Source organism: Hyperolius riggenbachi, chromosome 8 (genome assembly GCF_040937935.1).
Source record: "Hyperolius riggenbachi isolate aHypRig1 chromosome 8, aHypRig1.pri, whole genome shotgun sequence".
In the NCBI taxonomy this organism is placed as follows: domain Eukaryota; kingdom Metazoa; phylum Chordata; class Amphibia; order Anura; family Hyperoliidae; genus Hyperolius; species Hyperolius riggenbachi.
Window position 1 is genome coordinate 84,847,563 of NC_090653.1, and position 13,744 is coordinate 84,861,306.

Below are 13,744 nucleotides of genomic sequence, written 5' to 3' on the forward strand. Positions count from 1 at the left end.
TTGTTGCCCATATAGCAGTGCAGTTCTCTGTGTCCTCCACAGGAAATTTACAAGCTCAGCTCTGGCCTCTCCTTCCTTGCTACAATGCGTAATGTGCATGCGCCAATCGCTGGCATGTGCAATACGTGTTGCATCGGTGTTTGGGATGCATCAGGTCATGTAAGTTCCCTCTGGGGTACATAGAGATCTACACTGCTGTACAGAAAACAGATTAAAGTAATGGGTGGCGCTACCTCTAATGCCCATGTAGGAGATTTGGAAGTCAAATAATCCAGCATTACTTCCACAGCCTTCCAGAGGGCATTATATTTCATTTAGAAAATTGCTGCATATATTTTTGGAGAATGTTTCTGCTTGACTGGGGTAGTTGGTGAGGTTGTTATTGGAGGGGGGGAGGGGGGCGGTTTGAAACAGTGGGCCTTGGGCGGTGAAAGGTACAAATCCGGCCCTGGTGGTGAGAGCGATGAAAAATTCCATCCTGGCCATATATTCTCCAGGGCACATCCGTTTCCCTGAAAAGATAATTTATATTAGTATCTATGGTCTTTGTATCAGTATTTATAGCCTTCAGGCTTCAGCCTTTGACAGCGGATCGCTCCTAAGCCTCATAGGCGGACAGCCGTGTCACACGGCTGTCCCCAGTACATCGCTGCTGTAGATCGCAGCTCTGTACAATGTAAAAAGACCGTCTAACAGTCTCCTAGCGGCGATTGCTGCTGGGAGACTGATGACGGAGCGGAGCTCTATCACTCAAGCGGGGATGCATGCACATCGGTGAGCGTGATCCCCTGCAATCTCCGCCCCAAGGACTTCACGCCAATTGCCATTGAGCGGTCGGCAACAAGATAAAGATTTCATAGGAAAAATATGTTGTGTTAGAATTCAAACCATGCTGCCACTTTCTATCCTCGTTCATTTCCCTTCATATTAACATTTGACAATAAGAAGTAAAAGAGTCAAACACATTTTTTTGTAGAAAAATACATATATTTACATAGATCAGTACATCAGTCCTGAAAGAGGGACACATGAGGGAGAAAGAGGGACAGGGGGATTTTCACAAAAAAAGTGTCATTTTGAGGAAAATCAATGTAATAATAATTTTCGACTTGAAAATATCATATTTTTTAGGGGTGGAAGTGGGTAATAAGGATGTAGGCACATATTAGTGGCGAAGTGGTGGGAGATGGGGGGGTAGAAGATCAACTTAATACATGAGAGTGAAATGTTGGTGAATAGGAGAGTTATTACCACTAGTGAATAAATGCATCAATCGGAGGAGCCCATCGAAACATTTTTTGGGAGGCCTGGTGACTTGGAGTTATGTGCCTGGTCCAAGTTTCAGCCCTCTTCTTGAGTCCTGAGTAATAAGCTGCACACAGCTGAACCATTTCGTCTCTCGATAAGATGTCACATACATTAATTTGTTAACCTCTGCATAGTACATACTGTACTGTTTACAACTCCTGGAGTCAGGGGCGTAACTAGAAAACCTGTCCCCCCAAACCCCAATAAAACTTTGATGAGGCCCCCAAACATTTACACCTTTCCCCTTGCCTACCCCTGGTGGCCCTCACAGCCTGGGGCCCCTCTTGCAAGGGTCATAAAACAAGTGTGAACATCATGATCTTCACACTAATAAGTGTAGCCAGAAAAACACATGACCTGAAGGATGGACCCCTTTACTGGAGGGAATGGAGTAGTAGTTGGGGCCCCCTTATAGCTCTGGGCCCTCCTGCTGTTGTAGGGGCTGCTCCCCCTGTAGTTACGCCCCTGCCTGTGGCAAGTCTGAAGCTGTCTCTGCAGATATAACAAACACAAAATCTGAACTGAGGAGATTGTTCATTTAACCCTGTGGGGACCGTGTGTAGTAAATCCTACACCGCAATTGTGGCTGCCTAACTCTGATGCAGCGTAGGGTTTATGCCACCTGTCATTTCCACTCCCAATGCGATTATGCGCAACCGAGAGGGGAGATTAAGATGTAATATGACAGCTGCCATCTCCCCTCAGTGATTATGAGCCATCGCGATTGGCTCCTGATCACGTGATCACTACGATCGCCAGGCGGATCGTAGTGATCATTATTGGCAGTGGCGGTCTGAGGCGATCGTCGCTCCCCTCTGCTCTGGCCGGCTACCCCGCTCGCTCTGCTTTAAGTGTCAGGTCCTGGCTTGATGACGTCATCAAGCCGCAACCCAGAACTTAGCGGTAGGGATGATCGGAACAGGCAATTTCCAATACAGCGGAAATTCCGGATTCCGCGGGGACGAAATTCCGTAACAGCTACATTCCGGCGGATCCCCGCGGTATTCTGCGGAATCCCGCATTCCGGCGGAACCATTTCCACGATGTTAAAGGGAAAGTAACGGATGTTTCCTTTTAAGCAAATACAAGTTCCCTGGCAGTCCTGCTGATAACTTTGGCTGTAGTGGTGGCTGAATCACAATCCTGATTACAATTTTTTTTTTGGAGCAGCAGAAGTTGTCGTAGGCAATGGGACGTAGAGGTGGTTTCACGGCGGTCATCATAATTTTTTTTGGGGGGGGGGCAGCAGGAGTTGTCGTAGGTTATGGGACCTCTAGGTGGTTTCACAGCGGTCATCACAATTTTATTTTTTTATTTTTTTCGAGCAGCAGGAGTTGTCGTAGGCCATGGGACCTAGAGGTGGTTCCACAGCGGTCATCATAACTTTTTTTTGGGAGCAGCAGGAGTTGTCGTAGGCCATGGGACCTAGAGAGGTAATTCCACAGCAGTCATCATAATTTTTTGGGGGGAGCAGCAGGGGTTGTTGTAGGCCATGGGACCTAGAGGTGGTTCCACGGCGGTCATTACAGCAACATTTTAATTTAGTCTGTCTAATCTTCATCGTGAATCAGTGAGCGGGGCCTTGTAATTATCACTGATCCTTGACTCGTTCATTTTGATAAACGTTAGTATGTCCACATTGTTTGTGGACAGACGGGTCCGTTGGTCGGTGACCACCCCACCTGCAGCACTAAATACTCGCTCAGAAAGAACACTGGCGGCGGGGCATGCAAGAACCTCCAGTGCATACTGAGCGAGTTCAGGCCATGTATCCAGTTGTTTTGCCCAATACTCCATGGTGCTGCTGCTAGAAGGAGTATCTGGCATTGGCTGATAAAATTCCTTCAACATACTCAGCAGGTTCACAGATTGGGTATTGGTGCTGCTGCTGGGAGTGGGACCACCAGACCTTTGCTGAGTATGATGAGGCTTGGTAGCTTGGGCCGGGATACAGGTTCAGGAAATGCATCTTCTACCCAACGAAGAAGGGCATCCCGGATTTGGCTCATCCTGGCGTCTGCTTGGGAGGGGGGTATGAACTGCCGCATTTTCCCCTTGCACCGGGGATCTAAGATAGTGACCACCCACATGTAGAGCCTTGATTTTAGAGTTTTAATCTGGGGGTCCTTACGGAGGCACTGGATCATATGCGCAGCCATAGGGAAGAGATGTCTGCCATTAATCACCTCTTCCTGGCTGTCAGAACTGTCGTCATGCTCCAGCTCCACATCATCAGAATCTTCTTCCCACCCCCGAAACAATGGGCTCTTCCGCTTCCACAAGCACTGCCTCCTCATCCAGGACTTGAGCATGCTCACTCACTCCCCCACTTGACTGACCACTGTTATGTAAAGCTTCCTCCCCCTGTCCGAGGACTTTGTCAAGAGCCTTGTCCAGCATGAAGGTAATAGGGAGCACTTCTGATATGCTGCAGTGCTCCTCACTGACCAATTGTGTTGCCTGCTCAAACGGCTCTAAGACTTTACAGACCTGTCCTATCAGCTGCCACTGGTCCCCAGTAATGTAGTCCAGCGGCCCTGTTCTGGAGGAAGATGTCTGAGACAGGAATAGCCTGACCGCCATTCGCTGCTCCCACAATCTCTCCAGCATGTGGAGGGTGGAGTTCCACTGCGTCAGACAATCATAAATAAGCCTGCGCTGCAGCAGTTTCAAGACCGCGGTGGCGGTTGCGGAGGGACAGATGTGGGCTGACACTTTTCGCGCTGAGGCCACAGCGTCCTTCAACCCATCAAAAGTGCGTAGAACTTTCTGGACTACTAGGTTGAAGACGTGGGCCAAGCAAGGTAAGTGAGTGTAGCCACCTTCCGAAATGGCGGCCAGCATGTCCACAAACTGGTAGGGCAAAGGGGCACAGTTCACAAACTGGGAGTGCAGCAGCTGTTGGCCCAACAGCCTTGCCAGGTGCGCATTATTTTTCACAACAAACGGATCACTTGCAGGGAGCATCCGCTTTCTCTGCAACATTTCTGGCACAAAGGCCTGACGCTGGAACACTGGTGATTCAGAGGAAACTAACAAGGGTGATGATGAGGTGCTTGCCGAGGTCTGGAGTCCTCTTCCAGCCTGGCATGCTGAGGGATTTGAACTATAATGGGACTGAGCAGGTTGAATAGGGACAGGACGAGTAGAAAAAGAGGTGGGGCCTGTTGCTGCTGATTTTCCTCCGCCCATCTTTTTGTAATTTTTTACATATTCAAACTCCCATCTGTGGTGGTTGTGCAGATGGCTTATCAGCCCTGAAGTGCCGAACCCGGCGCCCGATTTTGCCTCTGCTCACCAATTTACAGCACACAGAACAGACTGCCCTGGATTCATCCTCTTCCAGAACAGTAAAATCCATGCAGGGGATGTGCGTGCACGTGGAGCAGTGGTGCAAGTGGTGCGACCTGTTCTAGCACGTCCATGCTCAGCATTGGACTGGTGGGTACTGACAGACGGGAAAGCACTTGCAGGCTGCTGGCCAACCGTCTGCTCTGTTTCTCCATGCTGCTCACGCCTGCTAGGGCCTAACCCACCAGATAGTGACCACGTTGGATCAGCCGCCTCATCATCCAAAAAAATCATCCAGTTCAACCAAATCACTGGAACCCATAAGTGACTCTTCTGGACCCTCCACCTGGCCACGAAACACCTCTGTATTTGACTGGTGGTGATGTACATTGGTGGTGACACAAGATCCCAGTTGTGATGGATTACTACTGGATGAAGAAAACACAGGGGTCCATTTATGTCACCACAAAACCCACCACTTCTTGGGACCTTGGTCCCATGGTTTCCTCCAATGCCTCCTCCCAATCCTTCTCCACATTTCTCTCATTGACATAGGTGTGCTTTACTTCTGGAGGAGAGTACTGGTAGAAAGCAACCTCGTCAAGAGAAGCAGCTGCGGTTGGGTTCTGGTCATGAGGAACCTGGCCACTACTGGTGCTGCTACAACTAGCTTCAAGTTCCTCAGACTGGGTAGAGGGTTCCTGATCAAAATAATCAACTACCCTGTTTGCCTGCTGCTCTGTCAAAATGTTCCTGTGTCCGAACAGAGAGAAGACATCTCTGACCAGGGGGGAACGCTTCCTGCTGCTGCCACCCTCAACCTGATCACGTACTTCACGTGATCCACCAACACCACCATCACTCCATTTTCTTTTAGGAGTGGCAGGAAATTGCTGCTGCTCTCGCTCCATTGCTTTGGGGCCAAAAATGTTATTGGGGAAGTGGTATGAGCGACAGAACTTAGGAAAATAAAGAAAAAACAAAATAAAGAAAACCAAAAAAAAAAAAAAATGAACTTAGAAAGAAACAAAAAACAAACTTGCACTTCACTCAACTAATCAATCACCTCTCTCACTCTGTCAAACACTAAGCCTGCAGCCTGGCTGGCTCTGTCTAACCCTCTCCACACAGCAACTACTAGTACACTACACTACAATCTATCACTCAAACTAAAAATCTACTGTCACTCTCTCACAAATGTACCTAGCTAGCTAGCTACTACTAATATAGCTCACACTCAATCTAATTCTCTCACACAGTCTTTAAAAAGACTTTTGGTTTATATACAGTCTACTAAGACTATTGTTTTATGTTGAAACAACCAATATGGGTCTGTCTCTCCTCTCTCCAACACCAGACTGAAACCCACAAGCTTTCGTGCCTGTCACAGCTCTCTTATATTAAAAAAGGGTGGGATAGCTGATGATAGGTAGCTAGGAGTTGGTTGCTAACGTAGGATTGGTAGGTTTTTGTTAAGACTCTAATTGACTCTAATTGGACTCTAATTAAGACTCTAATTGGTGTTTTTAATGCAGAAATCATCATGTTTTAAGCTTCTGTGATAGGTCTATCCCTTTTGATTGAAGCTTTTACACGCTTCTGTTTTAAATTCCAACGGAATTCCGCATAGAAATTCCGCTATTTCCGATTATTTCCGATTAGTGTTATAGCTTTTCCGTTCTGGTTTAATGGAACCGGAATCGTGGAAATCTCCATTCTGCGGACTCTGACGAGCATCCATACTTAGCGGCAGTGCAAGCGGGGATGCCGGCCAGAGTGGAGGGGGCTCATCGCTGGAGCCTGGGAGGTGTGCAAAGGATGCTAGCAATACGGGGGACACCTGGCTACACTGGGGACACCATGCCTAGCTAACTATACTGGGGATCCAGCTCCCTGACCCCCCCAACCGCACGGCATGTAAAATGGCCTGGTCTGTAAGGGGGGCTAGGCAGCCGGTCCCCAGAAGGTTAATCAGTAAAAGTGGAAAATTATTATGTATTTATATAGCGCTGGAATCTTCCATGGCACTTTACAGTGTATACAGTAATGTCATTATATGTCCCTCAGAGGAGCGTACTGTCACGGTCAGTTACCTGTCCAGACGAGGCGGCTTGCACACACGGATGCTGTGCATGCGCGCGGTTGAGGGATGCTCTGTTTTATGCATGGATGTTGTTTGCGCACGTGTGCATGTGCGCATGCGCGCGTCTTTGCGTGCGTGTGCACGTGCATGTGCGAATGCGCAATCGGTTGCGTGCATCTGCATGTGCACATGCGCGCGTGTTTGTGCGCGTCTGCGTCTGCGCATGACGCGTTGCGCCGTGCGCACCAAAATGGCCTATATAAGTCTGGAGAGTGCAACACTCGGGTGCTGTAATATTGCAGCTTGTGTGTGTGTTGCACTCCCGTTAGTGAGCCTTGCTCTGCCCGTACCCGATCTCTTGGATGTTGACCCTGGCCTGCCTGACTACCCGATTACTTGCCGACCTTTGCCTTGTACGACTGCCCGATTTGTTACTGACCACTGCTTGCCTAAGCACCCGATTATGAGTAATCTAATGGAAGCCTCCGATCAGAGATGCGCTGAGCGCCCCCCTCCCCTAGAGACTGCAAACGCACCTTGAACCCAAACAGAGGCTCTGCATATACACCAAAAGCAAAGCTGTTAAGTGGGAGCGGCTGACCAAAAATGAATTAAATTAGTACATAGCAAGGAAATGAACAGCGCTACTTAAAAACAGAGTGCCTACCTGCAAAAGAGTGCAAGCTCCACTTATGGGATAAAATACACACTGAGCATACACATGACCTGTCTACCACTGGAGGATGTTGGTTTCCTGTAACAGCTTGCATGCAACTTGTTAAGTACTCGTCCGCTCCCACTTAACAGCTTTGCTTTTGGTGTATATGCAGAGCCTCTGTATGGGTTCAAGGTGCGTTTGCAGTCTCTGTGGGGGTCTCAGCGCATCTGTGATCGGAGGCCATTTGAAGGCGGCCTGGTGATGCGCTGATCCCACTTTTTGCGCAATTTTCAATTTTACTTGGTAGCGCGCCCAGGCTATGCATATGCATAGGTAGGATTGACTTCTTCGCAGTGGGAGGGACGAGTACTTAACAAGTTGCATGCGAGCTGTTACAGGAAACCAACATCCTCCAGTGGTAGACAGGTCATGTGTATGCTCAGTGTGTATTTTATCCCATAAGTGGGGCTTGCACTCTTTTGCAGGTAGGCACTCATCTGTTTTTAAGTAGCGCTGTTCATTTCCTTGCTATGTACTAATCTAATGGAAGCGATCAAAGAACTTCAAGCAGCGCACAATCAGTTGAAAGAACGTATCTGTAACGATTGTGGAATTCTTTCCGTGGTCAGCACACAGGATGCGCACTGACACTGTGGAAATCCTCCACAAGCGTATAATCTGAGAGAACCCAGCAAAAGGTGCAATGCACAGATCCTCTGCACAGCCACAGATGCCAGATAGGAATTGTACGAGGGGAAGCAATGCAGGGCAAGATAGCCCTTAAAGAGAGAGCACAGCGACAGGGTGTATGTGTGTCCACCAATCTAGTTGCCAACCCGCGACAGTGAACACACAACAGCAGAAACAAAGTAGGAACACAATCGCGAGAGAGGCGATTGCCAGAAGTGACACAAGACTGAGCAAGACAGAGTACGAGAGTAAGATAAGAAAAATAACAAACGCTAGCTAAACGTGAACACCGCACTCATTCACAACAGCGAACGCGTTTACGGCACGGTCTCCGCACGATAAGCGCAACAGAGACAAGCACGCCACCCTAACTAACCAATGCCACACAACACGAAACAGAGAACGTGAACACTTGCTTAACGGTTACCCCACCAAGCCGACAGCAAGCGTTCGTATCAGACAAGACAGAGAGAAGGAGCAGCCAGCAGCAACCGCAGCTCTGGCCTACACTCCCAGACAGAGTTTAAAAGGAACCACCGCTGCTACCGCTAGAGCGAGTGCGATCCAGACAGACAAACAAACAGAAACAGGAATAGGTCAGATAAGATCCACCGCTCTTCCGCCAAAGTGAGTGCGATATAGGTACAGGGACAGGACCGGAAGGATCCACTGCTCTTTCCGCCCGAGCGAGTATGAACAAAGTAGGGAAACAGAGTTAGCAGGCTCCACTGCTCTTTCCGCCAGAGCAAGTGTGATCCAAGTACAGAAACAGAGCTTAGTAGGATCCACTGCTCTTTCCGCCAGAGCAAGTGTGATCCAAGTACAGAAACAGAGCTTAGCAGGATCCACTGCTCTTTCCGCCAGAGCAAGTGTAATCCAGGTTCTGGAGCAAACGATTCACCATTGCCAACCGCTGGCGACAGTGCAATCGCAAGGACAAACAGAAGACAGAACAGGCAATACAAATAATACAGACTGACTGTACTAGAGGGAAGCCTAATGCAGTCCCCAGGAATACTCTAAGATAATCTTTAGCAAACAATAGCAAGGCTGACACTCAAGGAGTGTTTCAACAGTAACAAACCATGATGACCAGCAAAGGATTGTGGGATCACATGGTATTTATGCTGCAAGCCTTCAAGGGAGGCGACTAGGCAATTTGCATAGTCAGTATATGCAAATTCCTCAGCAGCAGAGCAGGTCTGAAGCTTGCAAAGCAAAGACAGGTCTATTATCCAGAGACCTGCATCCCACAGACTCAAGGAATGGTCAAACAGCTGTCTGCCTGTGCAGCCAGCTGAGCGGATCATTACAGTATCAACACATTATCCACTGCAAACCAGCCCACTGGATTCGCTGCTGCTGCTCCGGCCCCTGCTCCTGCCGCTGCTCCTCCTGCTCCTGCGCCTCTGGGTCCGGCATTAGTAGTCCCTGCACCTGAACCTCGTGTACCAACACCTGAGCGTTTTTCAGGAGACAGAACCAGATTCAGGGCCTTCAAGAATGCATGCCAGCTGTTTTTCTCCCTCCAGTCCCGCACCTTCGTCTTCGAAGAAACCAAAGTTGGTTTTGTGATTTCTTTACTACAAGGGGAACCTCAGTCATGGGCACACCAGCTAATGGAGCAAAAACATCAGTGCTTAGCCTCCCTAGATACCTTCTTTGAGAGCATGACGGTTCTCTATGATGATCCCCAGCGGAGTGCTACAGCTGAAGCTTCCCTACATAATCTCCGCCAAGGTCGGCGGTCGGTGGAAGGGTACACCTCGGAAATTCCACCGCTGGGCGGCCGATATAGATTGGAACGAGTCAGCTCTTCGTCATCAGTATCGCCTAGGTCTGTCTAAACATGTAAAGGATGAATTGGCGAGAATGGAACCACCTGTCACCTTGTATAATCTTATCCTAACGTCTCTTCAGATTGATCGCCGCTTCAGGGAACGTCAATTGGAAAGATCAACCGGCACTAACCGTTCAGTTTGGGTACCCTTAAATTCTTCTCCGGCCCCGACATCCGCCTCCTCTTTGATTTCACCTGAACCCATGCAATTAGGAGTGATTCGTCCCGCATTATCCATGGAGGAGAGAACAAGAAGGAGACAGAGCAACCTATGTTTCTACTGCGGAGCCGCTGGTCACTTCATCCGTGTCTGCCCAGTAAGACCTACGGGTAAGGATCCTGCTACCAAAGTGTTAGTTCCAACCAGTCCCTCTTTTAGTTCAAACCATTTCATTATTCCTATTTCTTTTCAGCTCCCAGGAAGAGTCCTTGAAACTACTGCCATTATCGATTCCGGAGCCTGCAGCTGTTTTCTAGATATATCCTTTGCCACAACTCACCAGTTTCCCATCCAACCCCGAAGGGAACCTCTTTATATTCATCTGGCTGATGGAACATCAATTAGCTCTGGACCCGTGACCATGGAATCTACCCCAATTATTACATGCATATCTGGAACTCATCAGGAATATCTTAGATTTGATCTAGTCGCATCCCCCTTGTACCCAGTCATCTTGGGTCTGTCCTGGCTTCGTGCCCATAATCCTGCAATTAACTGGATCACTGGAACGGTTTCATTCATCTCCCCATACTGTAATGACTTCTGCTCTCAGGAGGAAGCAAAGGATTCCGGATCTCTGTTATGCACCACAACCCTGACCGAACTCATTCCCTCCCAATATCATGAGTTCTTGGATGTCTTTGACAAGAAAGGAGCGGATCAGCTACCTCCACATCGTCTGTACGATTGCCCCATAGACCTGTTACTTGGCGCGGCTATACCTTTTGGGCGAATGTTTCCTTTGTCTGAACCCGAACAGAAGGTCCTGAAGCAATACATCGAGGAAAACCTGCAGAAGGGATTCATTCGCCCTTCTGTTTCTCCTGCAGGAGAAGGTATTTTTTTTGTCGAGAAGAAGGATAAGACTCTCCGCCCCTGTATCGACTACCGGGAACTCAAAGTGACTGTTAAGAACCGTTACCCTTTACCTTTAATGCCGGAATTGTTCCAGAAACTAAGAGACGCCACAATCTTTACGAAGTTAGATCTGAGAGGGGCGTATGACTTAATACGTATACGGAAGGGTGACGAATGGAAAACAGCGTTCAGGTCTCGTTATGGTCAGTACGAATACCTTGTCATGCCCTTTGGGCTTTGTAAAGCACCTGCTACATTTCAGTACTTCATCAACGACGTCCTCAAAGAGTTCATCGACCTGTTTATAATCGTCTACTTGGATGACATCCTAGTATACTCCACATCATTAGAAGAACATTGTCACCAAGTTTCACAGGTTCTCGCAAGACTTAGATTGCACCATCTGTACGTTAAGGCCGAAAAATGCGAGTTTGAAAAACATTCCATTCAGTTTCTGGGACTAATTATCTCTCCTGATGGATTCATTATGTATCCCCAAAAAGTGCAAGCAATCCTGGAATGGCCAGCCCCTACCAATAAGAAAGCAGTACAAAGATTCATAGGTTTTGCAAACTTTTACCGCAAATTCATCAAGAATTTTTCAGCAATCATACTACCGATTACACAACTTACATGTCAGCAAACTCGTTTTCTTTGGACTCCACAAGCCCAAGCAGCATTCGACGAGTTCAAACAGTTTTTCACTACAGCTCCTATCCTCAAACTTTCGGACCCAGCCTTACCTTTTACTCTTGAAGTGGATGCTTCAGAAACGGCGGTAGGGGCAGTACTTTCTCAACGTCAAGGCCTGAAAGCAGCACTCCATCCAGTAGCTTTCTTTTCAAGAAAATTATCAGACGCCGAGAGTAAATACAGTGTGGGTGACAGAGAGTTGCTAGCAATTAAGTGTACCATAGAGGAATGGAGATATTTGCTGGAAGGGGCGGTTCATCCAATTCTAATATACACAGACCATCGTAATTTGGAATACCTTAAAACAGCCAAACGACTAAACCCCAGACAAGCTAGATGGGCTTTTTTTCTGCCGTTTCACATTCCATATCACCTATAGACCAGGATCGAAAAATACAAAACCGGATGCTCTGTCCCGTATGTTCCCAGATGATTAAGTTCCAGCTACACCTGATACCATATTGGTCGAACATAACTTCCTGTTGATGCAATCAAAATTGGTTGATCAGATTCGTCATGGATTGTCAGTTCTCTCTGAGGAAATTCAGTTGCCATTAACACAAAAAGATAGTCTCTGGCTTAACGGAGATAAGATATTTGTACCTGAGGGTAGTCGCTCTTCAGTACTTAAGTTCTTCCATGACCATAAGATGGCAGGTCACTTTGGGTGTGCTAAAACTCAGGAATTGGTCCAACGTCATTTTTGGTGGCCAAATCTCAGAAAAGACTGTAAAACGTATGTAACTACATGCCTAGTTTGCAATCGGTCTAAGGAATCCAGGTTAAAGCTATTAGGATTGTTAAATCCACTTCCTGTTCCTCCCAGGCCATGGTACTCTATTTCAATGGACTTTATTGTTGAATTGCCTATATCTGAGGAATTTACCACAATTTTTGTCATAGTGGATCGGTTATCAAAGATGACACATTTTTTGCCCATACACAGTATTCCTTCTGCCCAAACAACCGCAAAAATGTTCATCAAGGAGATTGTTCGCATTCATGGTGTTCCAGCCGATATTACCTCTGATCGAGGATCACAGTTTACATCACGGTTCTGAAAAGCTCTCTGTAAACTACTTGATATACGACTTCATTTCTCATCCGCATACCATCCCCAGTTCAATGGTCAGACGGAACGCACTAACCAAACCCTTGAACAGTATCTTAGGTGCTTTTCTTCTGCCGCTCAAGACAACTGGGTACAGTTGCTCCCATTAGCTGAATTTGCATACAATAATTCTATTCATTCCTCCACTCAACAAACTCCATTCTTTACCAATTACGGTTACCATCCAGCTTTCTTGCCAGATCTCATCCCTAAATCTCCGGTGCCAGCTGTTACTGACATTGCAAAGTTCTTTTCAGAAAACAACAAGCTTCTACAACAAATAATGGCCCAAGCTCAAGTTACTTTCAAGAGGAAGGCGGATTGTCACAGAAGGGGCGAATTGGAATTCAAGCCTGGAGACTGTGTGTTATTGTCTACTACTAATCTAAGACTATCTTGTCCATCCAAAAAATTGGGTCCCAAATTTATTGGGCCATTCCTAATGAAGATGAAGATTGGCCAAGTGGCCTATGAACTAGACCTACCCTCAAATCTAAAGATCCATCCAGTGTTTCATGCCTCTCTTTTGAAGCCATCATCCGCGGATCCATTTCCAGATCGAGAGATTCTCCCACCTCCACCAATTATGGTTGATGGAGAAGAGGAATTTGAGGTGGAAGAAATCTTGGACTCTAGAAAAAGGTCAGGTCAGGTCCAATTTCTCGTTAAATGGAAGGGTTATGGCCCAGAAGAGAACACATGGGAACCTGCTACGAATTTTCATGCTTCCAGGCTAATTAAGGACTTCCACAAGAAATATCCAGATAAACCAGTTCCAGTTGGCATCCGGAGGCTGCCCCTTGGGGGGGGGGGCATTGTCACGGCCAGTTACCTGTCCAGACGAGGCAACTTGCACACACGGATGCTGGCAGTCGTCCTGGTGGGTCTTGGCGGTCTTCCCTGTGTGGTGGGCTGTCGGTGCCAGTGGTGCTCAGCAGAGCTCGAATATTCGAGTAGCTCGAATATTCGAGCTCTTTTTCAGCTATTCGAGC

At 47.6% G+C, this 13,744-nt stretch overlaps 1 protein-coding gene across 4 annotated transcripts in view; it reads right to left on the minus strand.

The window, feature by feature from the left end:
* LOC137528994 (cytochrome P450 2F3-like) overlaps positions 1–13,744 on the minus strand; it is an 80,931-nt gene that overhangs the window by 7,226 nt on the left and 59,961 nt on the right. For 3 of the 4 annotated variants that reach the window (XM_068250846.1, XM_068250845.1, XM_068250844.1), the window contains one exon: positions 1–512. This exon is cut by the window's left edge and continues 24 nt beyond it. In XM_068250846.1, coding sequence (XP_068106947.1) covers positions 304–512 — 209 coding nt within the window. In that variant the 3' untranslated portion in view covers positions 1–303. The remainder of the gene's footprint in view (positions 513–13,744) is intronic. The other variant, XM_068250847.1, reaches the window with a different exon arrangement.